This window comes from Mustela erminea, chromosome 16, assembly GCF_009829155.1.
Source record: "Mustela erminea isolate mMusErm1 chromosome 16, mMusErm1.Pri, whole genome shotgun sequence".
NCBI lineage: Eukaryota > Metazoa > Chordata > Mammalia > Carnivora > Mustelidae > Mustela > Mustela erminea.
Genome location: NC_045629.1, coordinates 50,800,648 through 50,821,966, shown reverse-complemented (window position 1 = coordinate 50,821,966; position 21,319 = coordinate 50,800,648). Strand labels below are relative to the sequence as shown.

At 39.9% G+C, this 21,319-nt stretch overlaps 1 protein-coding gene across 4 annotated transcripts in view; it reads left to right on the top strand.

Annotated features, from left to right (window-relative positions):
• AZIN1 (antizyme inhibitor 1) overlaps window positions 1-11,260 on the top strand; it is a 30,830-nt gene extending 19,570 nt beyond the window's left edge. For 3 of the 4 annotated variants that reach the window (XM_032315928.1, XM_032315929.1, XM_032315930.1), the window contains 9 exons: window positions 109-282; window positions 726-898; window positions 2,596-2,730; window positions 3,955-4,036; window positions 4,486-4,560; window positions 5,452-5,614; window positions 8,094-8,209; window positions 8,502-8,716; window positions 8,933-11,260. In XM_032315928.1, the coding sequence (XP_032171819.1) occupies window positions 109-282; window positions 726-898; window positions 2,596-2,730; window positions 3,955-4,036; window positions 4,486-4,560; window positions 5,452-5,614; window positions 8,094-8,209; window positions 8,502-8,716; window positions 8,933-9,044 (1,245 nt within the window). In that variant the 3' untranslated portion in view covers window positions 9,045-11,260. The remainder of the gene's footprint in view (window positions 1-108; window positions 283-725; window positions 899-2,595; window positions 2,731-3,954; window positions 4,037-4,485; window positions 4,561-5,451; window positions 5,615-8,093; window positions 8,210-8,501; window positions 8,717-8,932) is intronic. The other variant, XM_032315931.1, reaches the window with a different exon arrangement.
• The last annotated feature ends 10,059 nt before the right edge of the window (window positions 11,261-21,319 follow it).

Below are 21,319 nucleotides of genomic sequence, written 5' to 3'. Positions count from 1 at the left end.
CTTGGCTCATTTGTGGAGGAAAAAGGGAGTTCTTTACTACTTATGGTACTTTATTTTCAATAGTTCTTTGATTTTTTTTTTTTTTTCTTATTTTCACAATCACAACAGACGGGGAAAAATGCATTTTTTGTGGGAGATCTTGGAAAGATTGTGAAGAAACACAGTCAGTGGCAGAACATAGTGGCTCAGATCAAGCCATTCTACACAGTAAAGTGCAACTCCACTCCAGCTGTACTTGAGATTTTGGCAGCTCTTGGAACTGGATTTGCTTGCTCCAGTAAAGTAAGTATTTTTCATTATTTTGTCACTGAGATGCAACATTTTAGAACTCACTTTAACTTAGTTAGAAAAATTGCAAGGAAGTTTCACCTGTGGATGTTTTTAAGTTCTTGTGTAAATTCGCAGCCTAATGGAAATGTACAGACTTTTCAGGTGTACCAATGAAAGGAAAGTTTCAGTGAGATGAGACTTTAAAAAGCCTTTTTTTTTTTTTTTTTTTTTTAAGTCTTTAATCAAGAACTTTTTGTTCCTCATTCTTAGGCTGGAGCTAGCTAGACTGTTAACTTCTGATGAAAGCAAAATAATTCTAAACCATGAGATTTCTCTGATGGTAGTTATACCTTTTTGAAGGATTTTAACAAAGATAGTATATATAAAGTAGTAATTAAATGAAAAGTAATAGAAATGTTGCCTTTTAGATGACACTTTAAAATGTGTTTTTATAGACTGAAATGGCTTTAGTGCAAGAATTGGGTGTGTCTCCCGAAAACATTATTTATATAAGTCCTTGCAAGCAAGTGTCTCAAATAAAGTACGCAGCAAAGATTGGAGTGAATATCATGACATGTGACAATGAAGTTGAGTTGAAGAAAATCGCACGTAATCACCCAAATGCCAAGTAAGTGTAAAACCAAGTACATGGGAATATTACCTTATGGCCTAGGGTTTGGGTTTGTCTTTGGCCTGGGAAAAGGACATTTACGTAGAGCAGTGCTATGTATTTTAATTATTTTTTTAAATTTATTTAAAGTTATGTCATGGAAGATGCTACTAGCATTTTATTGGTGCCCACTTCTGGGTCCTTCTTGTAGAGCTGGGATGAGATAAGGGCAGTTTGGAATAGGAATTTATAATCTTTAATTCAAGCAAGAAAATGTGGTTGTTGGAATAATAAAATGAGGGCCACAGATGTATTTTCATAGTCACATCAACCCTACTAGTAGTTATTTGTCATGTTGGGAACAGGATTGTCAGCTCTTTTTCCTGGTTGGCTGGGAGTTTAATCTGCCTTTGGCTGTAGTTCCTAAATGTTTGTCTTTAGTGACAGTGTCTTAGGAACCTAGACTGTAGATGCAGGTGTTTCTTTTTTTAAGACCCACTCTTCTCTTTGAATAGGAAGTTTAATATATATTTTTTAACTTGTAACTGCATGTATCTGAAGATTTTTTTTTTTTTAATTAAAAAGTTTACTTTTTAAAAGCAAAAAAAGGCAGATTTAATGTTGTCATGAACTGGTATGTCAAGATTTTAGGATCTACTAAAATTATATTAGTACAAAATTGCTAGCTTTTATAGGGTTATTATGTGTGGTCCTGAAAGTATGTATGTATCCTATCCATATTTTCCTTGTACATTTATAATTTTCTTACCAACTTTGATGATATTGTTAGGTGTCCTGACAGGATTGATTGCCCTAAAAACCTTTATTTGGATAAGGCCTTTGGGGGGAAATTTTAGTGAACCACTTATCTCTAGAAAAATCTTTCTGTTCTGTGATCTTCTGAAGATAAGCCCTGAGCTGGGGTTACTGTACTAACTGTAAAGTGGATGGTGCATTCTTAATAGAGCTGATTCTGCACAAAGGAAGAATAATTTGCTTCTATGAGACTTAACCCCTTCTGATTAGCAGTCATTCATCAGGACTTCCTTGGGAAAACAGTTTTCCAAACAGCATTTGCATATTAGTGGGTTTTAGTGGTTGGTAATTACTTGAGTATCTCCTGAGACAGTCTCATTTTGTCTTGGTTGTCATAATTTGGAAGAAAATACCAAGTAGATTTCAATCAGTATTTAAAAGGCTACTGTTTAGACACAGTAAATAACTCCCAAGTTTGCCAGTTTTTTTGTAAGATGGAAGAGATTAATGGGAATTTTCAAAATAAGTGGTAGAAGGTTAACCAGCTGGAACAGTTTAGGAAACTTGAAACATGTAAAAGCCCTGATAACTCTTAACTGAAAGACAGTGATGGCATTGCTATTCAATTTAGTCTTTCTAGGTGGTTTTATGGACTGATGGACTTCATTTGAAAGTAATGTCGTCTTTCATTACAGAGCCCACTGACTCTTGCTGCTACAACAGAGTCTTAACTTCCTGCATTTTCCAAATTCCCGTCCTTGTAAGCTTCATGCTTTAGGCCCTAATGGCTAGTTTTTTCTCTATACAGGATTGTTTTTCATTAGGTTCACTTGATTCAACCGTCGCTGGATTTGGGAGCACTGGCAACATAATCAACATACTTCCTACAACTTCAGGCTTCACATGTGCTGATGATGATGTAAACCAACTCTGCCCCAATCATCTTCCCCTTCTCTTAGGGTCTTACTACATATTGCAACAGAAGATAATATTGGAGGCGAAGAGGGTAACATGAAGTTTGGCACTACCCTGAAGAACTGTAGGCATCTCTTGGAATGTGCTAAGGAACTTGATGTCCAAATTACTGGTGTTAAGTGAGTATTTCATTTGAAACTTCATTTTATGGTGATAAGTCTTTGTTTTTCTGATGATCTTTTAACACTTCATTTGTATGAAGTCTGATAGATTGAACTTTCAGTTTAATATATATTTTTTTAGTCTAGGAAGGACAAATACGTTTTATCCTTAATATAATTTTATACACACACCTCTCCCTTCCCTAATTAAGAGATAAAATAGTAAATAAAAATTCAGTTTGGTTAGTAGTATAAAACCCCTCCTTTTAAATTGGAGGGAGAGGATGTACTAGAATTTGAATGAATACCAGAATGACATTCATCTGAGTTGTCTTTTTTTTTTTTTTAAACCACATCTTTTAAATTGTATTCCTTCTCTTTTTAATTCCCTGGGCATGCCAATAAAACATTCTATTACATTCTTGATATTTACATGTGCAGAAATGGATACTCAGATTTAATGATTTGATTATAGCCTCAGAACTATGATCTGAGTCAAATTTGGAACACAGAGCTCCAAAATTTTTGAGATGCCAGTCCACTGCTAATATTACTACAGTACTAGATCTTGCTTTTTAAATTATTCAAAAAGATGGATAAAGAATTACCCCTGATAATTTAATTCTGTCTTAGGTGACAGATACTGACAAGTATTTGAGAGTTTTCATATTTCTATTTTTAAAGTTAATATACAGTAAAATTGACTTTATCATATAAATTTAACAGATTTGTTTAACAATTGCCACAGTCAGGATACAGAACTGTATTTCAATTAAATTTTAGTTTTCTGTTCTGAATCTCTGATAAGTATCTCTCAAGTAATACTAACAAGTGTTAGTAATACTCAGCTGAATTAATGTTCATTTGTATTTCACAGTAGACATTTTTATTTTGTCAGATGAAGTTGTACATTCAAATTAAAGATTTTATAATCTAATTATATTGTTGGCGTTTGTTACTTTACTATGCATAAAAGCATGTGCTTGTGTGATAGTTATAAAGCCTGTCTGATAACTCATTAAAAATTCTTTAGGAAGTTACAGTATTAACTCCAACATTGTCTTTTCTGAAATCCTGTATTATAACTTGGATACTTAGGGGCTTGTGCCTCCCAATTCTTTAAATATTTGATAAGATTACTGTGAATACTGTGTCAGTATGGTGAATGAGAACTGAAAAGAATGATAGGAAGGGCTTCTAAAATTTACTGTTGCCTTAAATTTATTAATCTCTTTCTTCCAGATTTCATGTTTCAAGTGCTTGCAAAGAATCTCAAGTATATGTACATGCCCTGTCTGATGCTCGATGTGTGTTTGACATGGCTGTAAGTTTTTTCCTTAAATTATTTCGATATTTTTTAGCCAGGATCTTATTTTTGCTTTTTTCTTCATTTTTTTTTTCTCTTCAGTGATTTATCCATTTATTTGAGAGAGAGAACGTGTGTGCACAAATGCACATGCCTGAGAGGAAGGGGGGGATAAGCAGACTCCATGCAGCAAGAGTTCCATACGGTCTTATTTTTTAAAAGTAGGTAAAGGGATGAAAATAGTAATTTACTTGCATATGTCTGCAAGACAGTACAGACATCATCAGGAAGACAGTATATGCATACACAACACTGAATAAATCTGTTTCTGTTGGTAGAGACCAAAGCCATTGCCATAAAGGATTAGTAACAGTTACTATTTACCTCCTTGGGAAGGGGTTTTTTTAAATGATACTGTAGCCTTAACAATTTGGATAAGCATTTAAAATATTTTTTTCCATCTCTAGGGAGAATTTGGCTTCACGATGAACATGTTAGATATTGGCGGAGGCTTCACAGGAACTGAATTTCAGTTGGAAGAGGTAAATTTAATTCAGTGGATGGATATACAGGAGTAATCTCATTACTTTGCTACTTAACTAGTAGATGTAGATGAGGGTGTATTTTTAAATTTATTATTTATTTTTTAATTTTTTAAAAGATTTTATTTATTTGACAGAGAGAAAGATAACAGGTAGGCAGAGAGAGAGGCTGAAGCAGGCTGCATCCTGAGACGGGATCCCAATGCGCGGGGCTCAATCCCAGGACCCTGAGATCATGAGCTGAGCCGGAGGCAGAGGCTTTAACCCACTGAGCCACCCAGGCACCCCATAGACAAGGGTTTAACAATGGCAAGAGATAAACCTATAAGAAACATCTGTTTAAAATTTGATTCTAAGAAGATGAAGAGGCAGTGAGAAGACCTAGCTAACTTTGAAAAGCTTAATAAAATTCAATGAAGTCTATAGCATAACTTACCCAAGTCTGTATTCAGTTGTTTCTGTTCTAATGGAGTACTAGATGGTACATGTGAATTTATAGTTTGGACAGTTTAAGCTGTTTTATCTGATGTACATAACTACTCACCTTTCTGCTGTCCTTTCCATCCCTCGTTATGTAATATCTAGAAACTGATTGGATGATTTGCTCTTTCATTGCTAGTGTTAAGGAGTATAGAAACATAATTTTAAACAATCACCAGTAGCTGTTTGCCATGGGAATTACAAAATTTTTAAAAATTAATGCCATTCTGAAAATGTAAACTTAGATGTCTCAAAGCCTGCTTAATTGCTTGAATATAATTGCTAAATAGCTAAACTTTCTGGTCTGTAATTGGAACTACTTTGGTTTTAAGTTGTCTAGGAAGCCAGTCAGTCTCTTAATGTGAATTATCTAATTCAGTATTGAAATCATAATGGGTTTAAAATTCATAGGTTAATCATGTTATCAGCCCTTTGTTGGATGTCTACTTTCCTGAAGGATCTGGCATTAAGATAATCTCAGAACCTGGAAGCTACTATGTGTCTTCTGCATTTACACTTGCAGTTAATATCATTGCAAAGAAAGTTGTTGAGAATGATAAATTTTCCTCTGGAGGTAAGTTACAAAGTGTATTAATTTTGTTTCTGTTAGATAAATTCATCTTCAAACTAATTGAAATTGTCTGATACTAGTCAAGTATAAAATACTGTTGGACATGGACATTTATGGATCGTGAGGTTGTGGGTGATCTTCAATCAGCTGTAAGCAGCTAGGGAGTTTTTTAAAATGCCCTAGTGAAGTTATCACTCCATAAGACTTCTAAAATCTAATTCTTGGTTCTGATGTTTAGATATGCATTTTTATTTATTATTATTATTTTTTAAAATAATAAATAAATAAATAAAAACTGGGGCGGGGGGACATCTTAAGCACTCCTTGCCCAGTGCAGAGCCTGAGGCAGGGCTCAATCTCGTGACCTTGAGATCATGACGGTAGCCAAAATCTGGAGTCAGTCGCTTAACGGACAGAGCCACCCAGATTCCCCTAGTTAGTCATGTTGTAGATAAACTTCCCCCAGGTGACTGATTCTCCTATCTTGTTAAGAGCCAGTGTTTTATTATAACGTCTTTCATTATGTTCCTCTTAGTCAGATGGGTCACAGGGAGGATCTGCTTTATATTTTTTTACATAACAAGGGCCAGCTGAGTCTAAATCGGTCTCTAGTCAAACCAACAGAGACACTAGACAGTCTGTCTTGCTGACAAATACCACTTAAAAAAAATGTAGAAAGTGCTCTTCTGCATTAAGAAGATTTATTCCTATAGTTTTTTTTTTCCCCCTTAAGTTAGTGGAAGAATAAATTTTTTTTCCTGAGTTTTTAAAATATCTCAAAGTTGAAGAGCTGCAGTAAGAATAGAAGGGACTTCCCATTTTGATCACCCGGTTAAGGTGGTATCAGGTGGCTTTCTTCATTATGAAGTGGAAAGATAGTTTGTAAATAACCAAAACTTTTGGTACTTTACCCAATTGGTTTTAATAACATCAGTGAATTTCTGACTCTTATTTAATCTCAGAGTTTTCCCTTCTATTTATTTATAATAGTTTAGACTCCTAGATACTTATTCAGCAGATGATGTAATCGATTATTTTTATTTGCTGTCGAAAATTGGGGTCCTTTTGACATGTCCTCATCGTTCCCCGAGTGCTTTTTACTTCATGGTACATCCAGATGTTCCAGGTTCTTTACCTGCCTCAGTCCAAGAATTGGTGATTTTTTCCAAGGAACCTCTAATTCATTTTAATGGAGAGTGGTATTTTAAAAACCAAGAAAGGAGTGAGTATTGGTTGTATTCACTACTACTGATGGATCATTTCATCTGGGCTTTCTCACTGAACAGAACCAGAAAATGTGTGTGTGTGTGTGTGTGTGTGTGTGTGTGTACGTGCATATATACACACACAGACACATAGCAGACCTAAGTGTATATCATCAAAAGCTGTGCATGTAGTATATTACATGGTGCTTTCTGTTTTTCTGCTTACATATTGCAACTCCCTTAACCAACGGTGAAAAATTAGCTCCCATTATCCAACACATACACATATTTGCTGAAGTATGGCAGACGCAGAAGGTGTTCCTGAATAGCTAACTCATAACCACCACAAACAGCCAAATCACTGAACCTGAGTTTTGCTATCCATTTCGGGTTGGTTTTTGATAAAAGATTATACTCCCTATGTAAAAACTTAAGTATATAATTGGACAAATTAATAGAAAGCATATACTGACATCACTATAAAAACAAATGTCATATCAAATTTTTCTCTTCTAGGTTTGTTCCTTTGCCAGACAGTCACTATTGTGATGGTTTTTGCGTCATTGAGTAGTTTGGGTTGCCCTCAAACTTCATTTAAATGGAATCATCTAGCATGTATTTTAGGATAGCTCAATATAATGCCTGATCGAACTACTTTGTTTCATGTTTATTGCTAATATTCCACTGAACAGATGATTTCTTATCTTTGCTGATGAATATTTGGTTGTTTCCAGTTGTGGGCTATTAAAAATAAAACTTATATTTTTGTGTTAAGTCTTGTGGACATTTTTTCATTGCATTGGAGAAATGACCAAGAATAGAATTGCTGGGTCACAGAGTGGATGTTATAAAAGATTAGAGTAGTATTTTACCCTCCCACTGGTGGTGGTGTATATGTGCAACTTCTGATTGTTCCCCACTTTTACTGATTTTTTTTTTTTTTTTTGGTCACTTTTTAATTTTATCCATTCAGTATGTGTGTGGTAGTGGAAGCTCATTGTAGTTTTAATTTGCATTTACCTGGTGACTTCCGTGGAGCACCTTTTTCATGTATTCATTGATCATCTTCCTTTGTGAAGTATATTTTCAGTTTTTTTAGGCTAACAGTTTTAAGGTATATCAGTATCAGGTTTTTTTTTAAGTTAATTTAAATATTTTGGGAAATGTGAAAACAAAGTATTCTATAAATTTTCAGTCTGCTATGCTTTGCATAGTTTTTAACTATATTAGACATTTTTTAATGTAAATTCATCTTCATTTTTTCTGCTTTATTTCAGTAGAAAAAACCGGAAGTGATGAACCAGCCTTCATGTATTATATGAATGATGGTGTTTATGGTTCTTTTGCAAGTAAACTGTCTGAGGACTTAAATACCATTCCAGAGGTTCACAAGGCAAGTTGTATTACAAATAACAGAACTGCTTATTTGGCAGTTTATTAACTGACCTTTTTTTTTTTTAAAGGTATCTCCCAATTTTTGGAGGAATACTTTAGGATAGGGAATATTGCCCTTTTCTGAGGGTTTGCCTTCCTTAGAGTTCAGAAGGAGCATCATTGCCCTTGCCTCTAGGCCTGCCTTTCATAGGAATATTGAATGATCTAATGAAAAATGCTCTCAACCACCCTCAAATTCAATACTGCATGAACAGGAGTAAAAATTTAAAAAGTTTCTTTCCTCCTGACAGAAATACAAGGAAGATGAGCCTCTGTTTACAAGCAGCCTTTGGGGTCCATCCTGTGATGAGCTTGATCAAATTGTGGAAAGCTGTCTTCTTCCTGAGCTGAATGTGGGAGATTGGCTTATCTTTGATAACATGGGAGCAGATTCTCTTCATGAACCATCTGCTTTTAATGATTTTCAGAGGCCAGCTATTTACTACATGATGTCATTTAGTGATTGGTAAGGTATTATTTTCATTTTTAAAAAGGTGATTGGATATTTGATAATTCTGTAACAAATGCCTAACTTACAAGTCATAGCAAAATGCTCCTCTGTTACGGGTTATTGGAAGATTTGTTATTTTATAATCTTAGTTCTTTGTCCATTTGTTTTTGTGTTAGTGTGGTCTTTGTGCTTAAACTTAGAATTACGGTTTTGTGTTTGGTTTTTTGAAAGGTATGAGATGCAAGATGCTGGAATTACTTCAGACACAATGATGAAGAACTTCTTCTTTGTGCCTTCTTGCATTCAGCTGAGCCAAGAAGATAGCTTTTCTTCTGAAGCTTAAACAGGCGTTAATGCTTCTTTAGATCTGAAGTTGCAGGTTAAGCTTGTCTGGTCTACATTCCCTGTGAAACAAATTCAAACAATCTTACTCTGTTAATTCTCTTGGAAACAAAATCTATTAGTAATAGCTATTTGGGACCAGACAAAATCAGCTCTCATCTATAATTCATTGGGGGGTAATTGGGAGATTTAGATAATGTATCCAGATTTAAACTTACCAGTTTGTCCTACCCCTTAAGCATTTAAAATAAAATATGCAACAAAATGGATGACTTAGTGGAGATGGAAGCCCATTAATTGGGTTCCCCATTAAATCGTTTACATACAAGTACACAGTTTTTATACTAAGGATTCATGTTAAAAAGTCTTGTAAAGTTAAATGTCTTTCACCCAGATATATCAAATGTCAGTGGAAGACCAGTGTGACTTCATTAGATATGTTTAGTGTATTTAGAATGTGTAAATTTGTGCTTTGAACTGTAGTTTAATAAATGTAAAATTGCATCATAGTATTTGTTGTATTTGACCTAATGTAACCCTTGTATGATTGCAATAAAATTTTGTGTAGATTTTACTGTTTTTTCAGGCTAAAACTTTGGGAAAGGGGCTAGCTAGCAAAGGTAGTTTTGAAATAGATGTGTATATGGACTGTTTTGAAGGGTTCCCCCCCCCCCTTTATAGCCCATTTAAGTTTAGTTTGGCTCAGTACATTTTTTTCAGTTATTTAAATAGTAATTTAAGTAAAATGTTTGGTAAATCATTGTGAAGTTCAGATTCATTATGGAGAGTTGATGTGCAGTAAGCATGATGTTTAACAATTTTAACACCAAAAATGTTAATTCTGCATAAATCAATTGTAATAATTAATAGGTGTTTCTGTATAGATAGAATGCATAGAATGAATACCTTAGTAAATCTTTGAATTACAAATTTTTTGGCTGAAATGGAAGATTCTATTAAATACTTTGAATAAACCTGTTGGGGGAGGGAAATAAAATCGCAGAAAACTCTGCAGCGCACTAAAACATAAAGAAGGGCTACATCTATATCCAGAAAACTGATGCTCTTTTGCACGGAATATTATTTAAATTCAGAGTTGTAAGGGGTGGGGTGAAGCACACCTGTTCTCAATTTCTTAATTGCAGTGATTTCAGACTTTAGTAGGAGTTTGTTTTGTTTTAGTTACGCTTAGTTTCTTGTTTCCCATTTGTTCAGCTTAGTAATTTTAATTCTTTTCATACTAAAATTTTGTGACTGGGGGAAGGGAGTTAGTGTTACTGACCTGACGGTTGTCGCCAGGAGTTTGCGTTGTTCACTGCTAGTGTATTAGTAATCCTAGATCTCAGAATCACAATAGTAATAAAATAAACAACAGGGGTCATTTTTTCCTAACTTACTCTATGTTCAGATGTGGAATTTCTGTCTCCCAAGAGGAAATGTGACTTCACTTTGGTGCCAATGGACAGAAAATTCTACCTGTGCTACATAGGAGAAGTTTGGAATGCACTTAATAGCTGGTTTTTACACCTTGATTTCAAGGTGGAAAGTAATTGATCATGAATCTCTAATAAATTTCAATCTAAACCAGTAGGTGCTTAATATTTTTTGATTTGATTGATGCCCATTTGAATTTCATGGGTTCTAATAATTAAATTCAAGACCCTAATCCATTGTCATCTATAATTACCCTTGGACTTTACCAAGGTATAATATGGGGTTTTATGCAAAGTTACAAGCTACATGGAACTTTTTAAAACCGTAATAAAGAGGAGGAATTATTCCCAGCCTTCTTTACATGTTGTGTTTCGTGGTCCAGACATGGCAGACCTTTTAGAAGATGGTACGACTTTGAGTCCTTGGCTTGACTATAAGCTTTGGGCTTCGTGGCATGTCAGCTCTGCCGTATTCATAGGAGAGTTGTTCTATGTCTAACAGCTCAGAGTTGCAAATTTCACATGTGAATGAGATGGTAACCTTAAGAAATGTCTGTATTGTATTTGAAGACTGTTCACATAAATCTGAAGTTTGAACTTATGTATTTCAATTTGGTATGCTAAAAAGTACTGAATTAATGTAATAATCCTTTTCTTTTTTTTATAATATTGTAATCTCAGTTCAGAATTTAACTGAAAATATAAAACCCGAATGATTTCTATATAGTAAATTGAACTGTAAAGGTAATTTGTGTGTGATTCTGAATACACAAGATAAAATGTTTTTATTCCTCCTTATGTTTTACTTTGGCTTCTATCGTGAAAGAGTTAATTCTGCATATCAACTTTGTATATATTTTAACTTAAAAGCATTGTTTCGGAATCTTTTATAAGTAGCAAATCTGGTAAAATAATGCTGGGTATTACATATGAAAGATTTTGATAAAGTTCGGTACATGTGAGCATGAAGATCATATCTCTTTCCAGGGCCATGTTTTCTAGACCCATTAATTTTACCAGCCTCTTAAATTTTAAACTTAAGACTAAATGAAATTGATTTATATAAGTTAAGGTAGGTATTCCAAGAAATTGTGGACACTGTAACAGTCGATGCAAATACTGTGTTTAAAAAACCATGGTCATATCTTTTTTGTCCCTTGTTGGGGACTTTGTATTTTCACACTGTAGATATTAGCAACTTGACCAACAATATAGTAAAAATACTTGCTTAGTTGGCTTTAGAGTATAAGATCAGAAAAGAATTAGTAGTCTTCCGCCTTCAAGTTGTGAATAAATCCTCCAAATACTTCAGTTCCTGTCTTGTCCATCCTGAAGGCAAAATAAGAGAGTGGTATATTTGCAGATTCAGGGTTTCATAATGGGAATAAACCTAACCTAGGAATAAGAAATGAAAACCACGGGGCGCCTGGGTAGCTCAGTGGGTTAAGCTGCTGCCTTCAGCTCAGGTCATGACCTCAGGGTCCTGGGATTGAGTCCCGCATCGGGCTCTCTGCTCAGCGAAGAGCCTGCTTCCCTCTCTCTCTGCCTGCCTCTCCATCTAATTGTGATTTCTCTCTGTCAAATAAATAAATAAAATCTTTAAAAAAAAAAAAAAAGAAGAAAAGAAAAACCAGTTCTGGTCTTCCCTGGTACTGCTGGAGGCTAATCTGTACCTACTTAATAAGCCGCTAACTCTTAAGGTGGCTGTGTTTTGATGACAAGTTACGATATCTGGAACCTTTTACCCTGCTGGGACTGTAGTCAAATTCGAATCAAGGATAATGTGGGTTTGATTTTCTGTTCTTTTTTCACTTTTTCCTCCTAGTTCTTTGTTGCTAATCCAGGACAGGAGAGAGTATTGAAATAGGAAAGCATTTTTAGTTTTAAAGAAATTCTGATAATGGATGATCATCCATTTCAGCCAGTTGAAGTTAACCTGAAAAGTAGCAGTGCCTGACATTAAACATTACTGGGGAAATTTGTGGGTACTACATGTATCTTAATCATAGTTGAGATCTTCACCTAGAATGGAGTATAGATAGGGGAACACAGATCAGCTCCAGGCACACTCTGTCCAGTGTTAGATGGTTGAAGGATTTGGGTTCTATCTGTTGAAAGCAAATTTCTTAAAAATGGCCGTGACTAGAAGGCTTAATTTACCCAATGTACTCGTTTTGTGCTCCTGAATTCCTTGACCTAACTACAGCTTCAAAAGCAATTCCATTGTTGAGTGGTCTTTCAAATCCTGATTCTATCATAATACTGCTTATGCCTATCAAAACCCTGTGCAGCTGATGGCCTAGTTTGAGATTGCCACTGGATCAATTTATAGAAAGCTGAAAAGTTAAGAATCTGCAATTGACAGATGATCATGCATTGCCTCCCCTCCCCCCAACGTTGTACAAGAGTGCAAAAGGAAATCTTGCAGTAATTGCAGTAAACTAGTAGGATATTACTCAGATGAAATTTAGGCCCAGGGAAATTAAAGCTTTTCCTAAATAGTGGTGCCAGACTATCTGGTGTGTGCCTGTGCCTGCAACTTTGCCACCACTCAGTTTTTAGCAGCAGTGTGTAGAAGAGGGGACACTTGACTAAAGGTTAGGAATTTTCTCTGGATTTCATTGATTTCCATCTATCCTGTGTCTTAAATTGGTTTCTTGGGGTTTTTCCACTCTGTATTCCAAGTCTGTTTTTCACTGGTGGCAACTCAGTTTCCAAGCTTAAGAGTTCAGTGTCTTATCTCTAAGACTGTCCCTCAGCATTAATTCTTCATGACTTAAACCTACCCTCTTAAGATACTCTTCCTTACGCTTCTCAACAGAAATGAAGAGTATTTCTCCGAATTCTACAAGGATGCAACAACTTGCCGGGGGGGGGGGGACACTTTTTTGGTTCCCCAAAGAAAAGAAATCATTTAAAGATGTACGAATGTTGCCTTCATGTTGCCTGGATAAGAACTGAGTTTAGAGTTAGACTGAAGGGGTAGAGCATTGGAGCAGAACGGGAGAAGTTCACATTGAGAAGGAAAATATCCCCAAGTAACATGATGTTCTGTCCCTTCCCTTTTATGTACAGTGTTGCTATTTTGCTAATTGTTGCTAATTTGACCTGCTTCCTTTAAAACACTTAAACTTTGAAATTGCATCATAGGCTGTTGGGGAAAATGTTGGGTTCAGAGCACAGCACTGTCAGTGCAACATTGTAATATGGATAGTGACCAATTAAAAGTACAGTTTTACACATTAAATACACAAGTAGAACAAACTACCACTTGGAGGAAGACCCAAGGTTTGTGTGAGTGGGAGGATTGCAAACTTGTGAAGTAATGGAAGAAGGGTTATCTGAAATTGGAAAGTTGTAACACCAGTTGAAGTGTTAGTAGCTCCTAACACTTGGTGAGCTGAGGTGGCTGCTAGATAGATGTTTGGGAATGTGCATTTTTGTATAACGCTAAGCCTGATTCAACTGGGTGTCACATTCTGCTTTCACTAGCATTTCTAGAAGACATAAATACTAAGTACCACGAAGTTCATGTTACGTTAACATTGGTGTCAAATAAAACCGATCACCTTGGAACAAAGTGGCTCCAGAACATAGTAGAGCTTACCTCCCTCTGTCAGGAGGGAGTAGGGTTGAAAAGTGCCAATAATAAAGGATTTCATACAAGCCTTCACTATCAGCAACCCCACTCTCCAGTGATAGCCATTTGGTGGCAGTTGAGCAAATTAAACGGGACACAGACATTGGAAATAAAGCCTCGCCTTAAGCCACGTCACTTCACTTCTCCACAGCCTCATGGCACTGCTGTGACTCACAAATGAGGTGTAAGTGTCCCAGAGATTCTTTTCTAGTTTCCTTGTTTGGCATTCAATGAAATGGACAGCCGGATAAGTTAAGGAATTTGCCCAAGAATTGATGGCTAGAACAGGTCAGAGCAGAGATTCAAGCACAACACTGGGTAAGCCTGTGTCCATTGTCTTCGCTTGGGTTTCCTGGACGCAGCTGCATGCAGAATGTTGGTTGGATGTGCTCAGCCCTGCAGGAAACCTTGCAAGAGTACCCCAGCGCCCAGTCCTGGAAAGAAAGGGTTTACTATGTTTTTATTTTTAAGGCTATACCGTGTTGAATGTCAGGTCAGAGCCACAGTTTTTGCTAAAATGTGTGTTAGTTGCTAGGGCTGCGGTAACAAAGTACCACAGCAGTTTATGGTCTCCCAGAAGCGTGAAATCCAAGATCAAGGTGTTAATAAGGGTTAGTTAGTTGTGAGGGCTGTGAGGCAGGATCTTTTCCTTCGCCTTGCCTTGTAGATGGCCATTTTCATGGACGCATGGGGTTCTCCCTGTGTGTCTGTGCCCAAATCTCCCCTTTTATAAGGACACCAGTTCTATTGGAGTAGGCTGCACCCTAATGACCTTATGTTAGCTTGAATTCATCGACAATGACCCTATTTCAAAATAAGGTCATATTCTGAGGTACCAAGCATTAGGACTTCAATATGAACTTGGGCAGGACAAAGCCCGTAGCAACAGCTACGCTGCCATTCAGATGGGGCAAGGTCTTGAACCTGGACCCCTGGCCTGCCCACCTCGGTGGTTCCTGCCTGTCCACTCCTTCCCTCTCAGTGGCTGCTCCTTTCTGCCCCCTCCCTTTCTTTGTTTATTACATGCTCCAGCTTTCCTTCTTTTTCTTCCTTTTTACCCATAGAGAGATCTTTGTTTTTTCCTATTATGAAATTATTTTGTTATAAAGATTCCAGTAACACAGAAAAGTTATAAAGAAGGCAGTTTTTAAAAATCACCTGAAAACTTTGCACAGGGGCTTTTAATATTCTGTAGCAGTGCCTTCTAGACACCTCTGTTTTCATTCCAACATTCCAACCTGGAATAGTCTGACTTCATTAACATGAGTGCCAGCCTTTTACTTCTGCCACTTCCCAATTTTTTCTCACCTAGAGCAAGGAACTGCCTTTGAGTAATACAGCCGGGCTGTGACTCAAGGAAACCCAGAGAGACCATCTGAAGTCAGCCCCCCCGCAGGTGAGTCGCCAGGTACACCTGCATGGTGATTCAGGAGTCTGGAAACCGTTGATTCAAATTGTACCAAAGGAGCGTCACTACTTTGCAACTCTCCAGTTGGTTCTTTAGGGAAGAGTGAAGCCCTGAATTCAGACCTCCATGGCCTAGGCCAGAGGGCAGCTGAGGACATGAGAGCATGTCCAAGAACTAGTTTCCTCAATCTGAGCAGCCCCTTCTTATTCTCAACATGTTAAACCTTCCTCTCCCCATAACTCAGGCCCCAGACCAGTCTCCGAGAAGCCCCCCCCCCCATTTCCTTGTACCTCACTCACCACTCCCAGCTTCAGCCTGCAAACCGCCACACACATGACCCAGAGCATACACAGCATCAAACCTACTTAGACGCGGGCAAAGGGCACACCAGAAGTCATGCCTGGGTCTAGAGACTTGCCAGTTTGGGGGCACCTGGGTGGCTCGGTTGAGCGTCCGACTCTTGATTCTGGCCCAGGTCAGGATCTTACGCTTGAGAGATCCAGCCCGGGGCCGGGCTCTGCACTGGGTGTGGAGACTGCTTAGGATTCTCTGTCTCTCTCTCTACACATCCCTGCCCCTCTTAAAAAAAAAAAAAATAGAGACTTGCCAGTTTGACTTCCTGTTCTCCCTTTTTAAAGATTTTATTTATTCATGAGAGAGAAGGATACAGAAGGAGCAGCAGACTCCCCACAGAGCAGGGAGCCTGATGTGTGACTGGGACCCTGGGATCATGACCCAAGCTGAGGGCAGATGCTCAACCGACTGAGTCACCAGGAGCCCTTGACTTACTGTCTCTTAACTGGACTATTTCAACAGTTTCTAACTGGTCTCTTTGCTACCAGGACTCCCCCTGAGGCCACCATCCTTACGGCTGCAAAGTGAGCTGCTGAAACTGTTCTGATTGAATGATGAATCCACATTTTTTCTGCAGTTCATATGGAGTCTGCTTTCTAGGCAGGTCTTGGCTGGCCTCAGGCACCGGTTTGCAGCCCATCCCGTGCCATTCCTCAGCACCTCTCAACACAGCTCGGTTCCTTCACAGCAGAACCCGAGGGCGGGCTCGACTTTATCATGTATTCATTCATTGGATTGTTCGCTCTCCAAGTATCTTTTGATATTAGAGGCCAGGCACTATTTTAACAGTAGGACAGTAAACAAAATAGCCCTAAATCTCCGCCCACATGACACTTCATTCCAGGGAGCTAACTAGACCCTTTCGGCTGACTTCCAGATAATGTCTGAAAGACACACCAGCTCCCCCTTGATCTTTAGACCAGGCATAGGAAGTGGTCTGAGTCTGTACATGCCCACATCGCCCATCCAGGATGCTGGGCTCCACACGAGTAATCTGTCATGTCCACCACAACCCCAGTCATGTAACAGGCAACTGCAGGTGATTCACACAGCCCTTCTGCGGGCAATTTCCTCTTCCAGCCTGTGACCCTGACACTTGGAGCCCTGCTTTTCCCACTCTGGCTTTGACTGATACCAGACTCAGAGCTCATGAAAACTCAATAAAGTAGTGATTAAGAACATGGACTTGGGGCATCCTAACTCCATTTCTACCACTTACTAGCTGTGTGACCTTGGATGAATCAACTTAACCTCTCTGAGCCTCAGTCACCTCTTCCATAAAAGTAGTACATATCAGTTATTGGTGTATAGAAAATTGCCCCAAGCCTCTGAGCTTTATTTCCTCATGTATAGAAATTGGCTTGTAAGAATGCAATGCATTTTACATTTAGAGCAAAGAAAGTGTCCAGCATATAGGAAAGGTTCAATACGTGATAGACATTATGTCTCCCAGGTTCCTGCTCACTGGCGTTTAGCTGGCTGCATCCTGAGGCTCTGAACTCTCTCACTCCTGAAGACTCCTGGATAAGATATTTAGGAAGCTAATGGAGACCCCATGTGAAGTAACTGATGACTCCACCTTTCCCTCAAATTTGGAAAATTAGGTTTCATATAAGATAGAAACTAGAATGGCAATAATGGGGGGGGGGGCTTTAAAAATTATATAAAACGTAGGTGAGGTTAGTGCAAAAATGAGCATTATAAGGTCCTGTTAACTATCGGCCCCCCATTTTAGCACTGAGGCTCCTAGCGGCCAGGTTAAAGGGAAACACGTTGAATTCAAGTTTTTAAAAAAATTTCACAAAAATCGAAACATCTATAGGTTATGAGTGAGACTTTCTTGGCTTTCTTTTGACAGCTCAGAGCACCGCGCCAGGAGTAATTAAGCTCAAAAAGTTGTCTCGGACAAGGGCACAGGCGGCCCGCTCTTGGGGTTGCTCACGATGTGCGCGGCAGTTTAAGGAAGAGCTCAGGGTGTAGGCGGCCATGACATGTTCCCACTAGATGGCGCCCGTGGATTACCTTTATGCTTAGTGCCTCGGAAGTTACCGCAAACCGTCTTTTCTGGGGTGCCTAAGCTGATTTCACTTAGCATTGAATTCTTAGGTTCTCATGTTTCTGAACCTCACAAGTGCCCCCGCCTCTCTGTCCTTTGCACGGCTACAGTGGCTTTTGAATTGGGGAGGAGCTAGGAGGGAGGGGGGATTCCTGCCTCACTTGCCTGGCGCCCCCTTTTGCCACTGCAAATCCCAAACAAGGCACAGCTTCCAGGTGCTGTGACAACTTCTGGAACCCTGAGCCCGATGTGAACCGCTGTTTCCAGTTGTGAGACGAAGTCATGAAAGGCTAGAAAACCTGGGTATTCCAGGGATGTGTGGTGGTTACACTTGGAGTGTGGGTTTTTCCAGGTGGGGTATGAGCTCCTTTGGGACTGTCAGACCCACCAAGGACAAGCCTGTGGCCACACAAAGCCAAGTTTACTTAGCTTGATGCATTTGAGGAACTCCCACACCAAGCGAGCCTGCAGAGACTGTCAACCTGAGAGGGTTTCGATGGGGTTTTGAAGGGTCAGGTGGTTGAGGCCCTCACAAAGCAGGGAGCCATAAGGTCTGGTTGGTTGAGAGAAAGGGGATTTTTGCTGCTTGGTTCAGACTCCAAGATGGGACCTTTTACCTGTAGGGAAAAGGTCCCTGTGCGGTTGCAGCTTTGCTAGATGCTTGGGTTAATTTTTGTGATGAAGATCTTAAAGGCAGTCAGTGAATTGGTTCCTCAGGCTGCCTCGTTTCAGTAGCTCCTGAGGACAGGGCTGCATCTTTTCCCGTCCCCAGATCCCCGCAGGGAACAGATGCTCTTTGTTGGAACTCGCAAACACCCCCTCCTTTCTCTGCTTCCGGTTAACTTCCTGGACTTGTCCTGAGATGGGTGAACCCAGGCGAGCTATTCGTTCACTAGCACGTTGATGAAGCACATTCTCCAGGCTCTGGGCCAGGGGCTGGCAACACCGCTATAGGCAACCCAGACACGACAGTATTCTGAGGGAGACAGGCATGGGTCGGACCAGCAGATACAGCAAAGACTACTAGACTCACAGGCACCTGGGTGGCTCACTCTGTCAAGCATCTGCCTGGGGCTCACGTCATGATCCCAGGGTCCCGGGATTGAGCCCCGCATCAGGCTCCCTGCTCCTCAGGGAGTTGGGTTCTCCCTCTGCCCCACCTCCCACTCATTCACTCTCTCTTTCTCTCTCTCTCTCTCAAATAATTACTTTTTTTTTCTTTTAAAGATTTTATTTATTTGACAGAGACCACAAGTAGGCAGAGAGGTAGGTGGGGGAAGGGGGGTGAAGCAGGCTCCCCGCTGAGCAGGAATCCTGATGCGGGGCTCAATCCCAGGACCCTGGGATCACAACCTGAGCCAAAGGCAGAGGCTTTAACCCACTGAGCCACGCAGGCACCCCTCAAATAAATTTTTTAAAAAGATTTATTTATTTATTTGACAGATCACAAGTAGGCAGAGCGGCAGGCAGAGGGAGAGGGAGAAGCACGCTCCCTGCTGAGCAGGGAACCCAATGTGGGGCTCGATCCCAGGACCCTGGGATCATGACCTGAGCTGAAGGCAGAGGCTTAACCCACTGAGCCATTCAGGCGCCCCTCAAATAAATAAATTCTTAAAACAAAACAAAACAAAACATGAGAGTCACAGCTGTGGAGGAGAAGCACATGGTGCTGAAGGGCCGAGGATGGGGCATTTGGCTTGACCTGGAAGCTTTCCTGGGGAAAGAACAGTTGCGCTGAGATGTGACTGGTGCAAAGATGGAGGGAGAACGGTCCCTGTAAGGGGCACAACATGTGCGGAGAAAGGCCCTGGGATGGAAACTCGAGGGACTGAGGAAGGCCAGTGTCCTCTGGAACACAGACGCTCATAATGCAAGGACCATGCAGGACAGAGACACACCAGGCAGAGCTCTGCAGGCCTTTCCATGGTTTTCCATTTTTATCCTCAGAAATGAAAATGACCATGTTTACAGCTAAGAGTGTGTGATGGGGGGAGGTGTTTTAGAGCTGTCAAATGACTTTGCAAGTCACGCACCACAGAATCCTAGGTGAGGTCATAAACCTGGGCAGCTGCTCCTGGTGGCCCGGGGATGTGTGTCTGTGTGGCATAACTGAGTCTCTGTTTCAAAGGGATTCGTCCAACGAAGGAGAAAGGACCTGAGTAGAACACGAGTTGGAAGTGGAGGCCGGTTAGGCTCTGGCATCGATGGCAGTGGAGGTGAAGAGCAGGGAAGGGTTGGAGGGCTGTTTCAGAGGTGACTGGGCAAGACATGGGATGGCGGATAAGGACGGAGGAGAAGGTGGTGGAAGGTGCCTGAGTTCTGAGCTCCTGTAACTACGTGGATGACAGGCTCGAGCACTGACATGGGTCACAACTAGGTTTTGAGGGGAAGTTTGCGAGTGTGGTCCCCAATATGTTGCATTTGAGGTAAATTTGGGGTAGGAATCGAGTGGGGATATCAGGAGGAGGTTGGATACTCAGTCTGGAGCTTAGAGAGAGACCCAGCGCAAAGACTACATATATGAATGTCGTGGTTCCCATACCCTTCTTGAGAAGTTAAGGTAGTGTCCCTTTTGTCATGGTAGTTAGTGCTCTGGGAGGGTAGGGGGAGTGTTTCTGGGACATTTGGCTCCTCATTTTCAAAATCCCCAGTGGGGTCCCGGACAAGCTCGGTCCCGGACAGGAGTCTGGAAAGAAGATGCAGATACCAGGTGCTCAAGTCTACTGGCCGAAGGTGGCAGCTGGGAGTAGGGAAGGAGGTACGACCACATCCAAAGATCTAACCCAATGAAATCCTACCCCTTCACACCCCGCACCTCACATTCAATCACACCGAATCAGTTGGCACCTCAGTTACTGGAGTTACTGTGCATACCAAGTGTGCAAGAGACAGGCAAATAGGGGAGCATAGCAGAGGGTCACACCCTCGGGCATGACCAGAAGTTAGTGCAAGTCCACAGTCACTACAAATTCAGAATTCAAAATTCTCTGGAAACCCAAGTTTCGAATTTGGTTTGGTGAAAACTTTGACCTCAAAATTGACTACACTGACCTGCCTCAGTTTACGGTGTGTGTTTGCCCTACTTAGTGTGAAGAGCTACGTGCTTTGCTGCAGGAATCTGGTGTGTTCGATTACAGTGTGCTGTCCGGACTCTGGGTGTGTGTGTTGGGGGGGGGTAGCTTATAGGTGAACTGTGAATAATTCTGAATCACAAACACACCTGCTTTCAGATTCTAGCTAAGGGAGCTAGTGGACCATTTTACCACCCATCTCTTACATACATCTTTGGGGTCAATGGATCATAAGAGAAAATGTAAGTGTGAGAACAGTCATGATCCCATGGAGACAGAAACAAAGGGTTTCTGATTATCTAGAATACTGCCAG